Raw genomic sequence first — 18,171 nt, 5'->3', positions numbered from 1 at the left:
AAAAATCGACCGTCCACCGACAACCATGTGGAGCAAAGTACTGCTGACCCGACATAAGGCAGCAGGGCCTGGCACACCTAAGGCCCTCACCCTCGGCTTGCTGTTCTGCGGTGGGCATTGCTGCTCTGCTGGTGTGCATCACTGCCCTGCTGGTGGGCATCGCTGCTCTGCTGGTGGGCATTGCTGTTCTTCAAATCCATTCATTCTGCAGAGATTTACTGAGGGCCTCCTCTGCATCAGACACCCCTCTGGGTACTGAGGCCGAAACAGACCCAAATCCAGGACAGGCAACTGCAAATAACTAGGTAAACGTATAGGATGTCAGGCGGGGTTGGGTGCCAGGGAGGAGAGCAAGGCTGAGGCCAAGGTGAGGGCTATCCCAGTGTGTGCAGGCTGCCGCCTACCATGTGCCACCACCTCAGCCACCTGAGCTATTGTGATGGTTAATGGGGGGGCGGTTGCCTTTTTTTTTTTTTTTTTTTTTTAAGGGCCACACCTGCAGCAAATGGAGGTTCCAGGCTGCAGGTCGAATCAGAGCTATAGCTGCTGGCCTACACCACAGTCACAGCAATGCCGGATCTTTAACCCACTGATCGAGGCCAGGGATCAAACCCGCAACCTCATGGTTCCCAGTCAGATTCGTTTCCGCTGAGCCACGACAGGAACGCCTTTTTATGTTATTTCATTTTATTTTATTTTATTTGACACAGCATGTAGCATCTTGATGTGGGATCTCAGTTCCCAGACCAGGGATGGAACCCCAGGCAGCAGCAGTGAAAGTGCTGAATCCTAACCACTAGACCACCAGGGAGCTCCCACCATGGCTGATTTTACACGCCAACTCGGCTTCATTAGACTGACACAAACCATGATCTGATCAAATGCCAGCCTGGATGTTCCTGTGACGGTACTTTTCAGATTTTTAGACGTGATCGTGATCGACATTTAAGCCAGGAGGCTTTGAGTAAAACAGATTTTTCCCTCATCCGGTCAATTGAAGGACTTCAGAGAAAAAAAACAAAGCCTTAGGCCCACATCCCTGAGGGAGAAGAAATTCTGCCTCCAGACCATTTTCAGACTCTTCGCTGGGTCTCCAGCCTGCGGGTCCCCCGCAAATTTCCAACTTGCCCGCATCGGCTGTCCTGGTCACCTGAGTCGATTCCTTGAACGAAACCTCTCTCCCTTCCTCTCTCTGCCTCACTGGCTCTCTCTGGCTCAGCCTGTCTCTGTCCCTCCCTCTCTCTTTCTCCTACTGGTTCTGTTTCTCGGCAGAACCCTAACACAGCAGCGCACAAGATGTGACTGTGTCTCTGCCACACTCCCCGCTCCCACCTCCCCTGCTGCCAGACTCCGTGTGCAAGCGGACAGGGGCCGCTGAGCCCAGGGCTGCGCCTGAGGGCTCCTGCCTTGAAGCCTCTACCACAAACAGCGTGGGAGCTGCCGCCACCTGCGCCAATGGCCTGGCCACAGGCCCCTTCTTAGGGCCTCTTTCAAAGGCCCTGGGGAATGAGAGGCCGTTTGTCCCCCTCCCTCTCTCTCTCTGATGGCTACTGTATTCAGCCTGATTGGACCTGGGATGAAGGTTCTCCGTGGCAGGTAAGGGCCCTCCATCGCATGCCATCAGCCTGCCAGCTACCCATCCCTGCACATCGTCTGGCCCCCACAGCCAGTGATCCCCACGGAACCAGTTGCTGCGGCCATTTGGACGACGTATAACAAGGTCTTCTAGTGATAAGCACGGAATCCTCCTAAGAGAGTTTTTGCTGGGATGTCCGGCTCTGCTCCTTTTCGCTCTCTGTCTTTGTACATTGAAATGCGTGTCATTGCTCCAGAATGCTGTTGTCTTCTGGGAACAAACACAGAGGCCCTTGTTGACACTGCCAATTAGGAGCCGTGATTGACCCCCACACACAAAGGCCCGCCTGTGCCCGGAAGCCTGAAGGAAGCGTCTTGGATCTTTAAACACGGGTCTCTGGACGGAGGAGCCTGGGCTTATCGTTAATGGGGTTCTGGGGAGTCACTTTCTCCTGCTCAGCCAAGCTGCTGGTGTAGCGGGAACGGCAGGGTGCGGGTCTCAATACCGGTCTCCAGGGCATCTCTCCACCGCCGACCAACCGCAGTGCCCAGCGGGCTTTCCAAGGGCACGTCGCCCCTGGGGCAGCCGCTGTCCCTGCGGTCGTGCGTTGCCGGACAAGGGAGCTGGGTTGTGAAGGGGCAGCAGGTAGATGGAGCCTGCCAACGGTTTCCCTTGCTTTAACGATGAAGACTCACAGAAAGAAGATTTTCCCAAATAAAGGCAGTGGCGACTAAAACTCAGTCCTCAGGGGTAAATTTCAATCTGTATAAACAGGTGGAGGAAAGGAACGCAGATGCTTTTGCTAAAACATATTTGTAGCAAAATGGTGCCGACCCCTCCAAACACATCTTTTTTATATTTATTTATTTATGTAGTCTTTTTACGGCTGCACCTGCAGCATATGGAGGTTCTCAGGCCATAGGGGTTGAATCAGAGCGGCAGCTGCCAGCCTACACCACAGCCGCAGCAACACGGAATCCGAGCTGTGTCTGAGACCTACAACACAGCCCACGGCAACACCGGATCCTGAACCCACCAAGAGAGGCCAGGGATCGAACCCGCATCCTCAGGAATACTAGTCATGTTTATTACCACTGAGCCGCAGCAGGAACCTCCATATGCTGAGGGAGCAGCCCTAGAAAAGGCAAAAGGACAAAAAAAAAAAAAAAAAATCCCAGATGAGGACTTTTAGATCTAAGACCCTTTTGCATCTAGTAGGGGATTCATTATGTAAATTATGACACATTCATTTGATAAAACAGTAAGAATGCTATTAAGATGGCTTTTATAGAGTTTATTGTAATAACATGAAAAAAATTATAATGGGGAAAAGTTTTTGACTCCCAGACTAAACACTTTTCTCTGTTCCCCAGAGAGTAATTCCAAAACAATTCGTAGAGCTTGAGCATGTCTATGGCCTGTTAAATGACGCTAAGATATGAGTCCAGACGGGAAGACGCGTAAATGTCAGCATAGGCGTCTTTGAGGATTGGGACAGCGGGATGTTTTTCTTCCATCTTTCCATATTTTCTCCATTTTTTTTTCATAAAGAGCCTGTATTATTTTATAGTGGGGAGGAATAAAACAAACAAAAATAAACAAGTGGTTGCTATGCTGAGAAAATAGGGTGGGAGCTTCTCCATCCAGTTTCTCGGTTGTTCTGATGTCACATTATACCCATGGTCTGAAAACTGGCCGCTAGGAACTCTGCCCAGTCTATGCAGGATGGACACCCAGGATCTCTTGGCTGATTCCGGATCACACCAGACACCAGATTTAGAGGCCTGGCAACTTCTGGATTTCATCAGGTTCCCCCCCACACACACACACACTGGCTACACACACACAGACACATACCCCAGAATCTACACATTTTGGTTTGTGGAATTCAAAATGGGCATTACTCCTGCAAGAAGCAAGTTTGCAGTACCCAACGCAGTCTTTTTTTTTTTTTTTTTTTTTTTTTTTTGTCTTTTTGAGGGCCATACTCACGGCTTACGGAGTTTCCTAGGCTAGGGGTCAAATCGGAGCTACAGCTGCTGACCTACACCACAGCCACAGCAGTGGGGGATCCGAGCCACGTCTGCGACCTACACCACAGCTCACGGCCACACCAGATCCTTAACCCACTGAGCAAGGCCAGGGATCGAATTCGCACTTTCACGGTTCCTAGTCGGATTCGTTTCCACCGCATCAGTACAGGAACTCCCACCACACAGTCTTTCTGTAGAAAGATGGACTCCTCAGAGATGCTGGAGTCCCAGTTCTGTTCATCTCCAAGGGTCCCTGACCTTGAAGCCTGGCTGTGGATGAGACAGATTTCAGTGATAATCCCTGGAGTCCATGCTTCCCAACACAAGGGCTGTGTGCCAGGGGCGACTTTGAGAGCCAACACAGGGAGTTCCCATGGTGGCTCAGTGGTAACAAACCCAACTAGTATCCATGAGGACACGAGTTTGGTCCTTGGCCTTGCTCAGTGGGTTAAGGATCCAGCCTTGCCGTGAGCTGCGGTGCAGGTCGAAGACGTGGCTCAGATCTTGTGTTGCTGTGGCTGTGGCGTAGGCTGGCAGGGGCAGCTCCAATTCGATCCCTAGCCTGGGAACTTCCACATGCCATGGGTGGGTGCAGCCCTAAAAAAAAGAGAGAGATCGAGAGAGAGAGAGAGAGAGAGAGAGAGAGGGGTAACCCAGGGCACCTCCCCAGAGCCTCCTTCCCTCTCTGGTCCAAGGGCAGGACTGGCCTCCAGGAGAGGGGAGGTGAGCCCTCACGGCCCAGGAGATGAGCACACACTATGAGAGGCCCGGTGAACCTGCCCTCATTCCTGCTCCATCATCTGATTGAAATCTGCGGTTTGGGCAGCGGCACAGCCTATGAATTTCTCTCTGGCCTCGTTCCTCTAATTATTCATCCTGCTCCTCTTAACAAGAACTGCAGCTGAGTGTCTGAGGTCAGAATTGTTTTCATTACCCAAACTGCCAAGGGGCATCTGCTTTCCCACCTTGGCCTACACGAAACCCCCAGCCTAGGATGAATGCCGTTCCCCCCTTGCTCTCCCGATACTCACCTGCTCCGTGGTTCTAGCAGCATCTCTGGACGACGCCCTCCCTGCCATCCACAGGCAGAGGGAAACCAGTGATGCCCAGCCCAGAAACACCATTCATCACACACGGATATTTGCTGAGCATTTGCTGTGTGCCACACTGAGGACACAGCCATGAGCTGGTTCGCATGATTCTGCTCATGTGGAAAGAGCAGAACCCTTAATAAATGGCCAAGAGGAAGCCAGTGGGAATCGAGTCCCATTGTCAGAGCAGAGCAGACACCTGAGCTTAACCCCACACTACTGGGATGACAAAGTGGGGCAGTGTCTTGGGGGAAGGGGATTGAAACTTCCTCGTATTGACTTTGTAATAGACTGAACATTGTCGGTGACTGGTTTACTCAAATAGTATCAAAAATGAATAGGCAGGAGTTCCCGTCGTGGCACAGTGGTTAACGAATCTGACTATGAACCATGGGGTTGCGGGTTTGATCCCTGGCCTTGCTCAGTGGGTTAAGGATCTGGCGTTGCTGTGAGCTGTGGTGTAGGTCACAGACGCAGCTTGTATCCCATGCTCAGGTGTAGGCCGGTGGCTGCAGCTCCAATTGGACCCCTAGCCTGGGAACCTCCATAAACCACGGGCGCGCCCCCAGAAATGGCAAAAAGACAAAAGAAAAAGAATAGGCATCTGAACGTTAATAGACCTTCTTTGGACCCTCCCCTTCCTTCTCCTGGTACCACCACCCTACAATCACTCAGCTCATCGTCTGAGCGACAATCCCTGCAACAGGTCCCCAGCTTTATTTTTTCCTTCACTGTTTCTCCTCTTGTTATACCACCCTACCAATCAATGGCGTATTCATCTTCCTAAGAGGTTTTTTTCTCTTAAAATCCCTATTGAAAAACGTTACAAAGATTTTTCTTTGGGTTTTGTGTGGTTTGGGCCACACTCACACACAGCATGTGGAAGGTCCCGGGCCAGGGATGGAACGCAAGCCACAGCAGGGACAACACCAGATTCTTAACCCATTGAGCCACCAGAGAACTCCTATAAAGCTTTTCTAAGGGGGTTAGGGTAATGGAACTAACAAAGCCCAAACATTTTTCATGCATCTGGAGTTCCTGGTGTGTAGGAGATTTTTCTCCTTTTGACATTTCCGGAACAGGGGCCTCTTTGCATTCCAAGGCTCCTTCAACCCCTGGGGCCCTGACGTCCCCTGTATCCAGGCGGGAAGAGGAAGGATGGAGAGGAGAAGACACAACAGCTTCTCAATGGCCTTGCTATGGGAGTGAATGGCCTCACTTCTGCTCAGAGTTCATTGGCCAGAACAAGTCACATTGTACTAATTACATGCGAAGAGGAGGCTGGGAAACGTAGTCCTCTCTGGACAGCCTCTTAGTGAAAACTGACACCATGGATTTGGGGGATGAGATCTCTGCCACATCCGCTGGCTATAGAAGTATATTCATTTCTTTAGCTGCTTTCAATATTTTCTCTTTGTCTTTACTTTTGGTCAGTTTGACTAATGTGTGTCTCGGTGTGTTCCTCCTTGGGTTTGTTTTATGTGGTACTCGTTGTGCTTCCTGGATTTGAGTGAGTGGTTCCTTTCCCATGTTAGGGAAGTTTTTGGCTAGTCTTTCTCAGAACTATATTCAAACTCTTGTCTTAGCCCAATTGTTCACTTACTTATCCAAGCTGTGTGGTTCCTTCCTCCCAAAAGGAACCTTCTCTAGTTCAGCCAGTAGATCCCGCCATCATCTCTCCCCTTCTATACATTCCATGGGGCACATTCCATCAATCTAAATACAATTTGTATTTTCTTTTTTTTTAACTAATTTGTTATTAATTTTAACGGAAGTATAGTTGATTTACAATGTCGTATTCATTTCTGACGTACAGCAAAGAGATTCAGTTTTACAGATTGCTCTATTCTTTTTCAGATTCTTTTACCCTACAAGGTATGACAAAATATTGCATATAATTCCCTGTGCTATACAGTAGGTCCTTGTTGGTTATCCATATTATATATAATAGTTAGTGTGTATATGTTAATCCCCAAATTGTCAGTTATCACTCCTGCTTTTCCCCTTTGGTAACCATAAGTCTGTTTTCTGTCTGTGGGTCTAATTTCTCTCTTGTATGTAAGTTCATTTTTATCATTTTTTTAAGATTCCACATGTAAGGGATATCATATAATATTTGTCTTTTTCTCACTTGCTTTACTTGGTATGATAATTTCTAGGCCCATCCACATTGCTGCAAATGGGATTATCTCATGCTTTTTTATGTCTGAGTAATATTCCCTTGTGTCTATGTACCACAACTTTATTCATTCATCTGTCAGTGGACACTTAGGGATTTGTATTTTCAAAAACAAATCCCATCTCCTCTTGGAAGACCTTTTTCTTCATTGCTGGGACGAAGGTTAGATTCCCAGGCTGGCACAGTTGGTTAAGGACCCCACATTGCTTAGGTGACCTAATCCACAGCAATACCCGATCCTTAACCCACTGTGCCAGTCAAGGATTAAACCTGCATTCCAGTGTTCCAGAGACACCGCTGATCCTGTTGCGCCACAGCAGGAAAGACTTCCTTTTCATTTCCATAACCGTCTACTGACTGAACCACTGAAACTGAATTTCTCAATCATAGAGTTTGGAAGTAGAATAGGACTTTAGTAATATTGCCCAATCCCATTGATATAAGAAAAGGGAAACGGGGCCTAAGACAGCTAAGGGAGTTCCCCCACACATGGTATCCACAGCAGATCTGCATGCTGACAGTTCAGCAGGAATCTCAAAGGCAATGACAGGTCATGATCTGAATTTTATTAAGTCACGAATCTGAATTTTATGTACGGGGAATGAGCCCAGGTGACCTTCAGGCATTTGCATCTCCATGTGGATTAGTCATTATGGGAGCCAACTTCCAAGACGCCCCGTGAGCTCCTAATCTTCATACACTGTGTAGTCCCCACCCACTCTGAGCCAGAGTGGTCTGTGTGACCAACAGCATGTGGCAGGAGTAACAGGGTGTTGCTTCAGGTCATGGAAGACGTGGGCTTCTGTCACGATACTCTCTCACTCTTGGATCTCTCACTTTGGAGGAAGCTGTGTCATGAGCAGCCTGGTGGAGAGATGTGTGCAACAGGAAGCTGAAGCCTCCTGCCAATAGCCACGAGAATAATCTTGAGGCAGATCCCCCAGCCTCACCCAAGTCTTCAGCCATCACAGACTCAGGCAGCAGCTCGACCACCACGTCATGAAAGACTGAGCCAGAGCCATCCAGCTAGCCTGCTCTGGGTTCCCAGCTCAGCAACATGTTTACTGTTTTAAGCTGCTAAATTTGGGGATCATTTGTTATTCAGCAACAGATTACCAACACAGGCATTTGTGTTTTCTACTCACAGTCAAGTATGCATTTTGGTTTACTTGGGCGGGGGGAGAAATTTGACAATGACATAATACAGTCGCTCCACGAGCAACGCAGGGGTTAGGGATGCCCCCTCTCCACGCCGTGGAAAATCCACATATAACTTATTATCAGCCCTCTAGGTACACGATTTCTCCATATCCAAGGATTTGTCCATGGATTCACCTAATCATGGATCAGATTGTACAGGACTGTGGAGTTTAGTATTGAAAAAGTCCACCTGTGAGTAGATCTGTGCAGTTCAAACCCGTGTTGTTCAAGGGTCAAATGTATATTATTATTTTTTTTTAATTTGGGTTCTACAGAGGGCTCAGGAAATGTCTGTTGTAAATGTCAAACATCTGATATTTTTTCTGTACGTTGTCTTAAGTCCTCAAGTCATGGGCACACTGCTAAGACAAAGGGAAAGAGAAGGAGGAAGGATGAAAAGGAAGGAAGGAAGGGCGGAGCCCATCCATCCCTCTCTGAAGCCGTCTGAATGCCAAGTCCCTGTGGAACGTTCCCTGATTCATCTTACCCATAATATCTAGAAGTCACGTCTACAGAGCCTTGACGTTAACTTTCTTAGGACATTTATTGTAGTTTCTCTTAATTCCGTCAACTCAACAACAAAAAAATATACATTTAGTGAGTACCCCTACCTGGCTCTGCTCTGGATGCTTGCATGAACAAAACATAGAGATCTTGCACCAGCAGAGTTGACATCCTAATTCGGGAGAAGATGGAGTTCCCGTCGTGGCGCAGTGGTTAACGAATCTGACTAGGAACCATGAGGTTGCAGGTTCGGTGCCTGCCTTTGGTGGGTTAACGATCCGGCGTTGCCGTGAGCTGTGGTGTAGGTTGCAGACGCGGCTCGGATCCCGCGTTGCTGTGGCTCTGGTGTAGGCCGGTGGCTACAGCTCTGATTGGACCCCTAGCCTGGGAATCTCCATATGCCGCGGGAGCGGCCCAAGAAATGGCAAAAAAAGACAAAAAAAAAAAAAAAAAAAAAGAATTTGGGAGATGATAGATAATAAACACAACAAAAAGCAAATTATATATCACAGAAGGTGATAACTGCTATAGAAAAGCAGAACACGGGAGTTCCCTTCATGGCTCAGTGGTTAACAAACCCAACTAGGAACCAAGAGGTTGCCGGTTCGATCCCTGCCCTCACTCAGTGGATTAAGGATCTGGCGTTACCGTGAGCTGTGGTGCAGGTAGCAGATGGGGCTCGGATCCCGCGTTGCTGTGGCTCTGGTGTAGGCCGGTGGCTACAGCTCTGATTGGACCCCTAGCCTGGGAACCTCCATATGCCGAGGGTGTGGCCCTAAAAAGAAAAAAGACACACACACACAAAAAAAAAAAAAAAAAAAAAAGAAAGAAAAGAAAAACAGAACAGGAAGGTAAACCTGCTTGTATCTTTATCATGTCCCCTCTGTCAAGCTCAGGAGGGATGGCCTTGACCTTGGAATGTCTGCAGTGCTTGGCATATGCCAGGTGCTTGCAAATATTTGCCTAATTCATGCAAGGATGAAGGCACTGGCTCCAGGAAGGGTTAATCCAAGAGTCAGCGAAGCCAAGAGGTATAGGCTGCTAAAGTGAGCCCTGCTCCTAGCCGGTCATCAGACCTATGAGATCTGGGCCACAGAGAAGCCCACCTAGGGGTCAGCCTGAAAAGGGTCCTTTCTTTTACCCCCAGAAACTCTTCAACCAGAACCAGCCTGTCTCTCTCCCTGGATAGCCAATTTGGCAGAACTTAAGAATCTGCAGTGTCCTTAAAGCTGTCTGCCCAGTATCATGGGACCCAGATGAACGAGACTGTCAAACACCCGAGCCCCTGGCACAGGTGACATCTTCATTAGGAATTCGTCAGTCACCTCATGTTCCAGGTGATCTCGCACCGTTGTTCACTGTGCAAGCTGCTGCCCCTGCTGGGGACTAAATGGCCTCGTGGTTGCCCAGTTGAGTGGACTCTCCTGTCCTTACCACATGGACTTTACTGTCACACTGTTGACCACCGTGTCCTTCCTCAAACTCCTTCCCATTCTGGGCTCTCCAGTTCCAGAGGGTCACCACCTGGGATTCTGGTCCCTTCTCCAAACCCACATAGCAGGTTTTGGCACCTGCAGCTTCTGGAAGTTCCTGGTCTAGGGGTTGAACTGGAGCTGCAGCTGTGGTCTATGCCATTGCCACAGCCACAGCCACGCTGGATCTGAGCTTCATCTGCGACCTATACTGCAGCTTGTGGCATCACTGGATCCTTGACCGACTGAGCGAGGACAGGGATCGAACCCGCATCCTCACAGAGACATTGGGTCCTTAACCCTCTGAGCAATGGGAACTCCAAGCCTTGTTCATATCTTCATTCTTATCTCCGCTCCAGTATTTTCCTCAGTGTAGTGGGATGATGATTGCTCCACAGCCCTTATCTTGGACCCAAATGAATCTCATTTTATTTTATTTTATTTTGCTTTTTGGGGCCACGTCTGTCAAGGGGTTGAATCAGAGCTGCAGCTGCTGGCCTACACCACAGCCACAGCAATGCGGGAGCTGAGCCGAGTCTGCAACCTACACCATAGCTCATGGCCAATGCCGGATACTTAACCTACTGAGCAAGGCCAGGGATCGAACCTGTATCCTCATGGATACTAGATGGGCTCGTTAACACTGAGCCACAACGGGAGCTTCCACCATGCCTTGCTGTCTGTCTGAAAGACCTTTTTAGCTCAAGTGGTTAGCTGTCTGCTCGGTGACAAGCATTCCTGCTCCATTACGTTTTCATTGAAAAGCAATCATTTGTTAGAGTCTTGAAGATTTTCCCTTTTAGCACCCACTGTTAGGATGCAAATTCTACTTGCGGAATCAACAGAGGTAGAAGGATGGACGAAGGAACTTCAGGAGGAAGCAAAGCAGCCCTGCGTGGTTAGAGGCAAGTATCACACACAGACGGGGGCTTAAGAAAATGTGCCCTTTATTATTATTTTTCAGGTTTTAGCATGCATCAGGATCACTTGGAAGGCTTGGTTTTCTTGTTTTGTTTCTGTTTTTTGTTTTCTTATTTTTTTGGTCACACATATGGCAGATGGCTGTTCCCAGGCCAGGGATCAAATCTGAGCTGCAGCTGTGACCTGCACCACAGGGGCAGCAAGGTCAGTTCTTTAACCCACTGCAACACAGTGGGACCGCCAGTTGACTTTTTAACTTAAGAAGTATACTTACTATTTAATCCCCTTCATTGTAATTCTGTGGGTTTTTCCAATTTTTATAGACTGTAGCTCTTACCTTACAGTGTTGAAGTAGTAGCAACAGGGCTGATAAGAGGGAAACAGATCCCAGATGTGCACTTACCCACTTTACAGCTATGCCTGGGGGCTGCTCATACTTTATTCAGCCCAAATAGTCCCTGATATGTGACACTGTTTTTTTGCACTTTCCACACTCATGGCCATTATAGGACTCAACAATGGATCAGCCCTAATGTCAAGTATTCTTTCTATTGCTATAGGCTCACATGCCCAACCACGAGTCTAATTTTTGGCCAGGAAATATGGTCAGTATAAATGCTGCCTTTTCTTCTGGTGTTTACAGCCCAAGATAATAGGAGAGGAAAATTATTTTGCCTGGTTTAAGCTGAGAGATGACGACAGTAAAGTGAGCAAGACGGAGAAATTTGAGAGGTTATAGTTACAAATTTGATACCAAGAACGAATACTAAATAATAAAATTTGTAATTTATTAAAAATAAATACATTTAAATAATAATAAACATTACTAAATAATAAATCGGGGTTCAATTTTCCAAAAAGTGAAGTTCTGCTTATTACAATGATTGGTCCACCCAGGTACCTGGATTCCTCACTGATGTAGCAATTTACTTAGTGGATGATGCATATTTTGAAGAATTTTAGTTTATTTTGCACTTCCTCCTGGAACATGGGATGATACCTTTAAGAAATACAAAGGATGCTGTTTTCTCCAAAGTCAAGAATTAAATTAATGTAAGTAAACGTTGAATGGGAAAGGCAGAAGCCTCTATGTCAGCTCTGTATGACTTCAGATCCTTCTTAGTGATGTGGGTTTTGGGGAGGGAAAATAGCCGGCATAGAAGACATTCCAAGACGATTTTAGAGCTTGATTTGTGAATCTGACTACCAGAGGGCTTAAAATATGGCAGCAAGAAGAAAGGAGTGCCCCAAGCTCATGGGACCTCGAAGGAAAAGAGAGCCAGGTTTCATCCGCAGACGTTTCAAAGCATGACACTTGCGGTAACAAAATTGCACTGCGAAAGTAGCGTGTTATTATCTGCTTTTCAAGATGGGGACACGTAGACAGGGAATGGCCTCTTCTAACACGAACAACTTGCAAGTAGCACTGCTGAGCTTCCACCGCACTGAGCGGAAAGCTGGCCTGCTTCCACCACGCTTCGTAAAAATGTAGAGAAATCTTGGTTTCACTATCTTCTCGTGGTGACTTGAACCGAAAGTTTAAAAGGGATTCTTAAAGTGCACATCGCTCCAGACCTTACGCTTAATGACTAGCGTATACTGAAGAGGAGCGGCGGAATGGAGGACCGCTACCGGGGGCCGAGCGCCGGGAAGGAACCGTGGGGTGTGAGACCCCGGGCCCCCAGGGTTGAGCCGGACAGCTGTTTGCGCGGTGGGGGCGAGATGCTCGCGCTCCGGCGCAAAGGGCTGTCTCGGGAGGGCTGTTTTGCAGCGAGGCTTGTTTGGCTCGCAGCAGGGCGCTCCCGCGGGAGGGAAAGCGGCGGCGTGCAGAAGCAGTCTGGGAGGCGCGCGGCGAGCAGGATGCTCCCGGGCCTGGCCGGCGCGCGTACGTGTATGTGCACGGCGGGGAGATGCAAGGCGTGTGCAGGGCACGGGGGGGACGGGCGCCAGGCTCTGCAGCATGGAAGGCCAGCGCCGCCGGGTGAAAATACCGCGCAAAACCTTGGCTCGCGAGTTGCGGGGAGCGGGCTGGGGGAACCGAGCGGGCGAGCAGGGCCGGGGTCCTCGCCTTGCGGTGGAGCGCGCTAAGGCGAAACCGCAACATCCTAAGACGAGGAAGGACGCGGCGAGGGTTTCCACATATCCCAAGTGGAGCGCGAGCCTTCAGGACTCGCACCCGCCCAGGCAGGCGAGGCGCGCACACACGCGAACCCCGGCGCGCTCCCCGCGCGGTCTAGGGAACCACAGCTCAGGCGGGTATTAAGGGGGAAGAAGGGGGCGCGGCCTGGCTGGCACCAGCCAATGGGCCTGGGAGGGGCGCGCGGGGGCGGAGCTCAGGTTCAGAGTGCCGATTGGCCAGTTGCCCCTCCGGTATGCAGATACGGCGGAGTCACGTGCCAGGGGCTGGGACGACTTCCTGTTGGAGGCCAACGCGGGGCGGGGAAGGGGGCGCGAGCGCCCCGTCTGGCTGGAGCGGGGGGAGGGGGGGTTCTTGTCAGTTAGAGCAACAAGATGGCCGCGGTGGCAGCTCCGCACCTCAGCGCGACGGCCCCGGGAGCCGCAGCCGCCGCCGCCGGCCCCGCCGCCCCGCAGCCCTGAGCGCCGCCCCGGCCGCCCCCACCGCCCCTGACAGGGCCGTCCCCGCGCTCGCCTCGTTCCTGCCGCCGCCGCTGCGGGCCCGCCGGAGCCGGAGGCGGAGGGAGCGGAGCCGGCCGAGCGCAGAGCGCCGAGCGCCGCCGCCGCCGCCTCCTCGGATCCCGGGCCGCGCCGGAGCCGCCGTCCCGCCCGCGGGCGCGAGGAGGAGGGCGCGCTGCGGCGTCGCCGGGGCCGGACCTGGACCCACCGGGACGCGTCGCCGCCCACCCGCCTGCGCCGCCGCCGCCGCCCGCACCGGGACCTGAGCCCGCGGCGCCGGCGTTGAGCGGGCCCCCGCCGCCCGAGCGCCCCGCAGGCCCCGGGGCGGCCGCCCGAGTGGTTGTCGCCGCCGCCGCCAGGCCCGCGCCGCCGGAGCCCCGCCGAGGAGCCGCCGCCGCTGCCGGGGACGGAGCCCAGGTGAGCGCGGGCAGGGCCTCCGAGCCGCCTCAGCCGGCCGAGCTGTTGGCGTCGCCTTTGTTCGGCCGGCCCGGAGCGCGAGGGGTCGCGGGTCCCGGCGGGAAGGGTGCGCGGCGCGGGGCGGCGGGAGGAGCCGCCTGCGGCGCGGGGCCCGGTGCGTGCGCGCGCGGGGAGAGGTTCGCCGGGCCCGGCGCGGTCGGAACGGTCGGCGCGGCGACCGGGCGGTTGCGTGTGTGGTGTGTGCAGCCGATGCGGTTGGTGGAAGTGGCTTTCCCCGAGCACGCATCCGCGGGTGTTGCATTTCTGAAGGCATGCACGAACCCAGCGTTTTCGGTGTGGGGCCTCCCGCGCCCTTGTTTGGGGGAGAGCAAACGCGGGCGTGCTCGGGCGAGCGCGGCAGGGCCCCTCGGCCTCCCGCGGGTCTGGAATCAGGTGGGCTGCTCGCCGTGCTGCAGGCTGCACGGCGATGCTCACGAGGAACGCGAGCCGAGCCGCGGTCGCCTGGCTCTCGGAGCACGGAACCCGAGCGCCTCTGGGCCACCTCCGCTCGAGCGGCGCCTCGTCTGCACCTTGGCCTGGTGGATGAGAGTTGTTAATAGGTTGGTGCCTATTAACGTGCAGATGCAGATGCAGGGTTCCCTGCGCGTTCACCGGGCGGAGAGCCGAGCGGTTCGCTGCAGGTCGCTCGGAGCTTTGGGAATCTCACGGAAGATGCAGGATCGCTGCCTCGACCTCGCGGGCGGGGGAGGAGGAGCCGGAGGCCCTGGCTGCTCCTCCTGCGGTGGCAGGCACGCCACAGCCTCGGGGATTCTGTAGGAAAAGAGGGGAACTGCCTGGAACCCTTGCCTCTGTCAGATGAACCTCCATTTGAGTGGTCTGCTCGGTTCTGTCTAGGCATGACCTGCAGACTCTGAACGCAAAATGGTGCTCTGGAGATGCCCAACTTGACGTTGCCAAGGACTTGCAGATTGGAGGCGTCTGGCTGATTTGCTCCATTGTGCTGGGGAGGTTCGGGTTTTCTCCTGTATCCGGCGTTCCCTCCGCTGTGTGCGGCCCGCGTAGGTGGACAGTGTATGACGATCACGGTGGAGAGGCCGCTGCGTCTCTGAACGTAATTTGACCCCGCAGAAGACTTGTTTTATGCAAGTTATTTCCTACATTTAGAACTGAGTAACTGTGGGGATGAGTTGAGGCTCTGGAAATGTGGCTTGAGTAATCTCAGAGGACAGTGGCGGCCACTCTGAAATGTGTAGGGAGTGTGACAATTATATGCATAGATTCCAGACTTGTCTATACTATGTGAAAGAATGAAGGATAGAACTTAGCCCAAGGCCAGATGAACTTGGTTGGCGGGGGGCACCTTGAAGACATTTACACCATTTCAGAACCACAGACGTGATGACGGTCTCTGGACACCTTTCAGTGCGGCACTCCTAGGATGCTTTGTTGGGGGAAATGGTGCAAAATGAGATGTTAAAAACGACTAGCCCAGTTGTACTATTCAAATTCGTTTTATTCTTGGTATTTACAGAAGATGATACTGGCCGGAATCGGTTTTACCTTGATTACCTCTACTGAAAGGTCTTTTTTTTTTTTTTTTTTTTTTTCCTACAGAAAGTTTTTAGTATTTGTATTTTCACAAGAATAGAGGTTCTTAGAGTCTGTCTTTCTTTTGCACATTGGATCATGAGAAAGCAATAGCCCGGAATGTGGTAATAGTAAAAGTATTGGTTGAGTTAAATTATAATGACACAATAATTTCTTCAAGCTAGCACTTACTTAAGCAGAAAGGTTCTATAGGTCACAGATGGATACATGCATGCATGTATTTAGACTAGACTTTATCATGAAGGTCTAGTTTTAAAAGTCTAAGTCCTTCATCCTTCTTGTCCAAATCAAAGACCTTATTGTCTGGTACCTCTTGATTTACTGTTTAAGGTATGAAGTGAAGTAATGTTGACACTGAGGCTGTCTAAGACTTAAGATTTAATCCCGACAATTCATTTTAGATTCTGGCATTTAAATATTTTAGATGTAGTAACCTGGGGGTACTTGTAAATGTTGATTTTTAAGGTTTTCCTTCTTATAATGTTTATTGTTTTTGTTCTTTTTCAAGTGGCATATGTTTTAACACCTTGACAAAGGTGATTTTGTAACAGGCTTATATTTATACTCAGTTGGCTCAGGAATTTTAGAACACATAGTTGCAGTAGAGTGCTGATTATCAGGGAAAGTGGGGCGACCTCTTACTTAACTCTCAATGACTAAAATATAACTAAACCATGGTGGGGGGGGGGCTTTAGGAAACGTTCAATTACAGTATTTCTCACCACCACCACCTTTTTGTTAAACAGCTGGCTTTACTGAGATAAATTTGTGCTTTTTAAATGCTGTCATCTGGCTCACTTTCAAAACCAAGATGGGGAGGGGGGGCAAGGGGGGCAGTTTTTTTCCTTAGGGAAAAGCTTTCAGTTAGAAAGAAATGAAAGATAAAATTCCTACAGTAACTGGCTGAGAATGGGTTGTTTGCATTACTTCTCCAAGTGAGGGCAGTGAGGCCCTGAATGGAAGTACTCTTGCTTGACTCAGCAAAGTGATGCAAATTAAAAAAAAAAAAAAGTTTACTAGTGGAAGTTAGTCTCTTTATCTCTTAATTTGATTTGAGCATGTAATGTCTTTGACATCATATAGCTTATTTAACGACCTAACGTTTTAAGGCTAGGAGTTGTTTTGTTGTTGTTTTCTTTGCCACACCCACAGTATGGGGAAGTTCCCTGGCCAGAGATCGAACCCATGCCACAGCAGTGACAACATCAGATTGATCCTTAACCTGCTGAACCACCAGAGAACTCCTAGGAGCCATTTTCATGCCCCCCTCCCACTCTTTTTTTTTTTTCCTCTTTATGGCCACTCTTGTAGCATATGGAAGTTCCCAGGCAAGGGATCGAATTGGAGCTGCAGCTGGGCCTGTGCCACACACCGCAACAGCGGTTCTGAGTCACATTCGTGGCCTACACAGCAGCTTGGGGCAAAGCTGGATTCCTAACCCACTGGGAAAGACCAGGAGTCAAACCCACATCCCCACAGACAACGTCAGGTCCTTAACCCACAGAGCCACAGCAGGACCTCCCTTAATGACTATTTTTGGGTGTTGGGGGGGTTTCCCCAGTAGGAATTTGATCCATGTGATTGCATGCTTATGTTTTAGATGATATTTACCTCTCAGTCAGGGTTTATTGTGTAAAGGTGGTATCTGAGAAGATCTTGTAAGGAAAAAATTCAATTGGCTGTGAAGTCTGAAGGCTGTTCCACATAGCAGAATAGTATATGAGTTAATTAAGATTTGAGGATGGAGCAGGCAAAGATTACTTAGCCAGAGCAATCCAAGCCTGCGTGGAAAGCATAAGAAACGGAGAAGTGACAAGGGGCGGATTTATAGAAGGTAGGCAGACAGAGCAGGAGGTGCTGCTCCTGGAGCAGGCAGTGCCTGGAAGGTTCTAAGTAAGCAGGGAAGACTCAGTAACTTTGTTCTTGTTTGTTTGCTTTTCTTTTGCTTGGATTGAAATTCTTTGGGCTTCTTACTCCTGATTTTGAGACAGTCAAATAGGTTTTTATCTTTTATTCCAGCTATATTTCAGAGGGGCTTCTGATGTTTTAGATGAGCTATAAGGAAGTGTTTTCAAAGAGTATTGGTGCTGTCGTCTATTTTGTATGATAACTGGTTTCACAGTGAAGGTGACTGACTGGGTATTATTTGCTTAATTAAGACAGTTAACATCTTAATAATTTTGTTTGAAGGCGTCGTAGATTTAAGCAGAGAGAGCAGAATAGCAAATGAGAACTGGCCTTTTTTTCTTTTTTTTTTTCCCCAGGACATTTTACAGATTTTCTTGCTTTAAGCCGGTCTATTCATGACTATCTAGATTTTTACAAATTAGCTTTTAAATAATTATGTAGTCATAAGGAGAGCATTCTTTATTTTGGAAAATAATATACAGTAAGCTTTCTTTAAGATGTTTTCCATCATAAACGTTTAGCTTAGACACAGTTCTTCAGGAATATAATTACTTAAAAAATAAGGATTACTTGCTGTCAAAACTAACTATAAAATCCTGTGTAGAGATTGTGTATGTGACATTGAAAG

General features: G+C 49.8%; 2 protein-coding genes across 13 annotated transcripts in view; one reads left to right on the top strand and one right to left on the bottom strand.

Moving 5' to 3' along the window:
* Positions 1-13,097: 13,097 nt before the first annotated feature.
* On the bottom strand, positions 13,098-15,023 carry LOC146397989 (uncharacterized). The gene is made up of 2 exons (XM_084983163.1): positions 14,993-15,023; positions 13,098-14,728 (listed from the first exon to the last, which is right to left on the bottom strand). The coding sequence occupies exons 1-2, from the start codon at positions 15,021-15,023 to the stop codon at positions 13,236-13,238; spliced, it is 1,524 nt and encodes a 507-aa protein (XP_084839289.1). The 3' UTR covers positions 13,098-13,235.
* TNRC6C (trinucleotide repeat containing adaptor 6C) overlaps positions 13,801-18,171 on the top strand; it is a 141,485-nt gene continuing 137,114 nt past the window's right edge. For all 12 annotated transcript variants that reach the window (XM_021066535.2, XM_021066531.2, XM_084983451.1 and 9 more), the window contains exon 1: positions 13,801-14,027. The gene's annotated coding sequence lies outside the window, so the exon portion shown is untranslated. The remainder of the gene's footprint in view (positions 14,028-18,171) is intronic.

Source organism: Sus scrofa, chromosome 12 (genome assembly GCF_054392235.1).
Source record: "Sus scrofa isolate SSC_HxYL_T2T_F1_AM1 chromosome 12, Sscrofa_HxYL_maternal_Yorkshire_Landrace_v2.0, whole genome shotgun sequence".
Taxonomy (NCBI): Eukaryota; Metazoa; Chordata; class Mammalia; order Artiodactyla; family Suidae; genus Sus; species Sus scrofa.
The sequence above is the reverse complement of the archived record's forward strand: the minus strand, read 5'-3'. Positions and strand labels throughout refer to the sequence as shown.